This window comes from Bufo bufo, chromosome 6, assembly GCF_905171765.1.
Source record: "Bufo bufo chromosome 6, aBufBuf1.1, whole genome shotgun sequence".
Classification (NCBI taxonomy): domain Eukaryota; kingdom Metazoa; phylum Chordata; class Amphibia; order Anura; family Bufonidae; genus Bufo; species Bufo bufo.
In genome coordinates this window covers 317054910-317061129 of record NC_053394.1, presented here as the reverse complement: position 1 = coordinate 317061129, position 6220 = coordinate 317054910, and the positions used below count along the sequence as shown (strand labels likewise).

At 43.1% G+C, this 6220-nt stretch overlaps 1 protein-coding gene across 1 annotated transcript; it reads right to left on the bottom strand.

Moving 5' to 3' along the window:
* Positions 1 to 2051: 2051 nt before the first annotated feature.
* Positions 2052 to 3636, bottom strand: LOC121004450 (tigger transposable element-derived protein 1-like). The gene is made up of 2 exons (XM_040436669.1): positions 3531 to 3636; positions 2052 to 2923 (listed from the first exon to the last, which is right to left on the bottom strand). The coding sequence occupies exon 2, from the start codon at positions 2908 to 2910 to the stop codon at positions 2068 to 2070; it is 843 nt and encodes a 280-aa protein (XP_040292603.1). The 5' UTR covers positions 2911 to 2923; positions 3531 to 3636; the 3' UTR covers positions 2052 to 2067.
* Between the last annotated feature and the right edge of the window lie 2584 nt (positions 3637 to 6220).

Genomic DNA, 6220 nt, shown 5'->3' with positions numbered 1-6220 from the left:
GTTGTTGCCGTTATCTACGTCGTCCTAATCTTGAGGAAGGAGTTCCACGCCAAGCCGATCGCTGTACCAGGCCCTTCATCTGGGATAGCACGGGATTCATCTTGACGAATAAGAGGGTTCTATCCCAAAAGATCTACGTCAGTTTGGATCCATGCGTCTTCGTTGAAAGACAGTTCAATGTTTCTGAGATTTTGTCTCCGGAGATAAAGATGTGGTATCAAGTACATGTCGGTTATTCCCAATAAAGGATTACACAGATCCTGGAACAGACGAGGAAAACCATGACCAGAGAACAGTTTTCAACGTCGACGACCAAAGCGGTTCATTTCTATGATTGCAGCTGCCATAATCTTTGGCGTAGTGGGCACTGTCATTGCCACCAGTGTATCAGCTGTTAATTCCATCTCTATTAAGACATTGGAACTTGAGATCGGTTCACTGAAAAGGAACCTGATGAGTATTCATGCAGAGATCAGACTTATCGGATTTATATTCCGTGGTGGAGGATACTGTCATTACCACAAATTTACATTCAAAATTATTGACCCACTCAATAAATCTTCATGAGAGTAACAAACAGTTTAGACAAGAACTTATGTTCCTAAAAGAGCGTATTGACTTCCATACGCAGGTCTATCATGATGAAGTACAAAGAGGGATGCAAGACTTGAGGGAAGGACGCATTCCACTATATTTGTTTCGTATGATATCATTCGCAAAATTCTACAAAAAGTCAGTGAAGAGAAAGTAGAGGACATCCAACTGAACTTAGCATTCAACATGGGGATTGCCATACCGTTGTATATTGATCCTATAAAGATGGAAATTTGTTTTCTTCTTTCAATTCCCGTTGTTTCTACAAATAATGTATTCCAGATTTAAAAAAAATCATAATGTAGGCACCTGGAAAGACAATATTCATGTTAGGATTCAGACTCCTGACATTGTAGCCTACCAGCCCTGGAAACCGGACTGGCTTTCTGTCCCAATTCTAGACAATTGTGTAACATTCCAGGACAATAATTTCCAGTGCGAAGGCGATTCTTTCAATTATGACGCAACAAATGCGTTGTGTGGTCTCGAATACGAGAAACATGGATTGGAAAAGAGCCAGGTGACCCTGTCTAAAATCGAAGAGGATAAGGTGGTGAACGCTGTTTTGATACAAGACAAGTGGCTTGTTAGTACCCGTTTACCCAATATGACTGTTTTTAAAAAAAATAATCACGTGATGGTGAAAGTCATTGCCCTGCCTTCTCGTGTCTCCATCATAAAAGTGCCCCGTAATTCCAGGATTATGATTGGAAACCGTACTCTATACCCTGTCGAAATAGAGGACATTGAAGGGGAAGTGGAGAGTATCAATGCCTTCTAAAAGCAAGAGATTACCATAAATCCAGATCTAAATTTTTTGCTAGACAACAAGCCTAGCCATACAGTCCACATGGTAATCAGGAAGGATAACGTCACCGTGGACACGTTACAGTATTCTTCGTCGGACAATGATATATTAAATCCCTCCGTTTGGACATGGGGGGCAGATTATATATGGGGTGTGCTGATTGTCATCATTCTGGGATGGTTGAGTTTCCTAACCATCCAAGTGGTGCATTGGATAAAAATTTTGAGAAAGACTTTAGCAAAGCTCTGGCTGGAACATTACAAACAGAGTCTGCGCGCCCCGATTCTTGAAGAATCCGTGTGAAAAGCCCTTTTTGACATTCCAATGTAATTCAACTTATCTCTTGGATTACATTGTAATGAAGGGGGATTTGTTATGCCTTTTCAGAAGTGTAAACTGTTATACAGTGATACCTCGGTTCACAAACTTAATTCGTGAACTGACTCTGGTCGCGAACCGAATTGGTCGTGAACCGAGGCACATTTTCCCATAGGGTTCAATGTAAATCCGGTTAATCCGTGCTGAGCTTTTTTTGGGTGTTTTTGAAGCACAAAAATATGAAACAAATTACAATACACATTAGTACAGTATAGTAATGTATAAAGAGAGGACACTAACCTTGCTTGACATGACTTCTGGCATGGAGGAAGGCAGGTGGGAGGCAGTTATTGTTTGGAGGGAGAGTCCCCCTCCATAAGGACATCAGGGGGATCTCCTTCAGGGGTTTCCTCTCTCCTTTGTCTCCTAGCTGCAGGCTCAGTTTTTCTGAAAAATCTGTCCAATGTCACTTGTCTCTTCCTGTGCTGCATAACCCTCCGGAAATGAGAGACCACATTATCATTCATGAGATTTAGCACTCTGTTCACGACAGTTATGTTGGGGTGGTGCTTTTCAAAAAAATCATGGCACTCATTCCATTTTTGCATAATGGATTTTATGGCATCACTGCTAACCTCCTCCCTTTCTTCCTCTTCCTCAGTGGAATGCTCCTCAAGAAGTGCCTTCTGCTGCTCACTGTGGAGTTCAGAAAGTTCTTCCGTGGTCAGCTCCTCCCTATGTTCCTCAACAAGCTCTTCCACATCAGCACCATCAACGTCCAGACCCATACTCTTGCCCATGGACACAATTTCCTCCACTACCTCTGCATCAGACCCTTCAAAGTCATGTTCACGTTCAGCGACACATTCTGGCCACAGTTTCCTCCAGGCTGAATTTAGGGTTCGGGGAGTGACCTCTTCCCAGGCTTTGTCAATGAGGTTAATGCAGTGGACAACATTGAAATGTTTCTTCCAGAAGTCTTTCAAAGTCAAGGACGTCTCTTCAGTGACATTAAAACACCTAGTGAAGAGCGCCTTTGTGTACAGCTTCTTGAAGTTGCAGATGACTTGCTGGTCCATGGGCTGCAGAAGTGGTGTTGTGTTGGGGGGGAGGAACTTTACCTTGATGAAGTCATACTCAGCATCCATATCATCCACCAAGGCTGGAGGGTGTGCCGGGGCATTGTCCATCAGAAGAAGGCACCTTTCAGGCAGCTGGTTATCAGAAAGATATTTTCTGACGGTGGGTGCAAACACCTCGTGCAGCCATTCCATAAACAATTGCCTTGTGACCCAAGCTTTGGCATTGGCTCTCCACATGACGGGCAGTCTGGCCTTGTTCACATTTTGTTGCCTAAATGCACGAGGGGTTTGAGAATGGTACACCAGTAGTGGTTTAATTTTCAGATCGGCGCTTGCGTTGGCACACAGCAAAAGGGTCAATCTGTCCTTCATGGGCTTGTGCCCTGGTAGTGCCTTTTCCTCCTGCGTGATATAGGTTCTGTTAGGCATTTTTTTCCAGAAGAGCCCTGTTTCATCACAGTTGAAAACTTGTTGAGGGACGTATCCTTCTGTCTTCATGAATTCCGCAAAGTCTAACTTGTAGGCTTCTGCTGCGGCCTTGTCAGAACTGGAAGCCTCACCATGTCTAATCACACTGTGGATGCCACTTCTCCTGCGGAATTTTTCAAACCACCCCCTACTGGCTTTAAATTCGTCACTTGCTGCACTTGTAGAGGGGCTTCTTTGCAGTAAATCACTGTGCAATTTCCTGGCTTTCTCACAGATCATAGCTTCACTAACGCTATCACCTGCCAGCTGTTTCTCATTCAACCACACCAACAAAAGTTTTTCCACCTCTTCCAGCACTTGCGTCCTCTGCTTGGTTAACATTGTTACTCCTTTTGCAACATCAGCTCCTTTGATGGCGGCTTTGTTTTTCAGAATAGTTGAGATGGTTGACTTTGCCATCTTGTACTCCGAGGCCAGATCAGTCACACGAATACCACGGTCATGCTTTTCTATAATTTCCTTCTTCAGCTCAATGGTTATTTTCTTCACAACCTTGCTGTCACCTTTACTACTGCTCTGCACTTTCTTTTTGCCACCATGCTTGCGCTGCACATTCTTGTCACCTGCATTTCCACTTTGCACATTGTCACTTGCATTTCCACTTTGCACATTGTCACTTGCATTGCTGTTCTTGTCACCTTCATTGCTGCTCTGCACTTTCTTTTTGCCACCATGCTTGCGCTGCACATTCTTGTCACCTGCATTTCCACTTTGCACATTGTCACTTGCATTTCCACTTTGCACATTGTCACTTGCATTTCCACTTTGCACATTGTCACTTGCATTTCCACTTTGCACATTGTCACCTGCATTGCTGTTCTTATCACCTTCATTGCTGCTCCGCACTTTCTTCTTTCCACTATGCTTCTTGGGAGCCATATTGGGTGTCCAGTGAACTGTATAGTACTGTATGTGCTAAAAAGCACACCAATGTTTGCAGAGTACTCACAGTACTTCTTTCTGTGTCTCTTCTTCTCTCCACGATCTTCCTACAGGAAGTGACGACCATGTGACAGCCTGGAAATAGCATTAAAATGGCCGCGGCTCCTGTTCGTGAACCGAGGCGGAGTTCGTGAACCGGAGCATATTTTTATGAACTTTTCTGTTCGTGAACCGAGTTGTTCGTGAACAGAAGCGTTCGTGAACCGAGGTATCACTGTATATACTTATTCTAGTTATGATGGATAGTTTATAGTCACTATTTTTGTATGGACTTTTTGGAATGAGACTTTGTTCAGAGGAAGTTGTGTTTTTGTAACCAATAGTCAATCGTCATTCAGACAGTCTGAAGATACATGCCACCTGAGGTGGTAAAGGCTTCATTGCATTTCTTATCTGAACATAAATTCCACAATGTGAGAAGTGTAAAAATGTTCCTCCGAGTCTATATTATAGTTGGTACATGTATCAAAGTTTGTCCCATCTGCTCTGAGATAAGGCTTCCAGATGTCAGGTGTGTATAGTGTTGAAGATGTCAGGCATGTATGAGTTAACCCTTAATGGTATGATGCTTATGAGTAGGTAACACTACACCAGTAGCAAAAGTGCATTTTGGGAAGTGTTCTGACATCCCATTCCTTATCAATATACACACCTGACAATGATTGGAAAGTTCCAAACTAGGAAGGTGTGTTCATCTGATAAGTTTTTCGTTTAGAAAAAGGGAGCCGGAAGAAGGATCTTTATTATCAGAAAAACTCTGGAGAGCTGAATTCCCCTAGACTCTACCTATCGCCTACTTTCTCGGGTAATGTATGATGTTATTGCGTGTGTAGTATTGATAAATTATTTTGCTTGATATCTATCTAAAATCCCCATTTTGTGTGGATATAGTGTTAGTGCTACATCAATATTGGCAGTATTCAGTAAAGATGCATATCACTGAATAAAAGATCTAATATTGATATCAAGAGAACTTCTCTGTTGGGAATCTTTATACCCTAGTTTGATATCAAGCCGAGAATTTATAAGCTTTATTGCAATACTACCAATACATTCTGAGATTGGTCATAATTTTGGTATATGATTTCATTTCTGTGCATAATCAATTGATGGTATATCTCTCATAATTGTAAGCAGTATTGCATAAATTCTTGTGTTGGTTAACCACCTCCGGACCGCCTAACGCAGATTCGCTTTCCGGAGGTGGCAGCGCTGCGCACAATCACGCATATACGCGTCATCTCGCGAGACGCGAGATTTCGCTCCAAGCCGGCTCGCGCATGCGCATCGCGGGCCGGCAAAAGTTAAAGAAGAAGTTCGTCACCAGCCTGCCAGCAACGATCATTGGCTGGCAGGCTAGCGATTTTCAAAAAATCCAATCACAAGTCATATAACAGATCATATTAGTAAATATGATCTGTTATATGGCTTGTCTGCTCCTCTGCTGGTCCTTTTTGTCGGTTGGATCCAGCAGAGGAGCAGACTGAACTGTGAGTACACCAAACACTACACCTTAGCCCCAGATCACCCCCCTGCACCCAATTAACCCTTTGATCACCCCTTTGATCGCCCCTGTCAATCACTAGTGAAAGGAAAAAAAGTGATCAGTGTAAACTGTCACTTTTTTTTCCCACTAGTATTGGCTGTTAGGTTTTAGGGATAGTTTAGGCCCCTTGGTTAGGTAGTTTAGCGTGAGTTAGCGCCCAGCCCACCGCAGTCACTTATTCACTGTTTAGCGTATCGCTAATCAGCATTTGTACTTTTATAGTATCTGTAAGTGATCAAAACTGATCACGGTCAGATCTATAATAGTATTAGTGTCACCTTAGCTCGCCCTCCACCCAAAACGCAGTGTTTGCCCGATCATGCCTGATCGGTCGCCCACACGTGCGTTCACCCACGCCCGCCCCACCGCAGTGACAAAAAATATATATTTTTTTGATCACTGCACATTCATTTTACACGCACTGCGGCGATAAAAAAATCA

What these genes read in the sequence shown, in the direction of transcription:
- LOC121004450 (XM_040436669.1), bottom strand. Translation starts at nt 2,910, where the DNA reads ATGGACAATGCCCCGGCACACCCTCCAGCCTTGGTGGATGATATGGAT.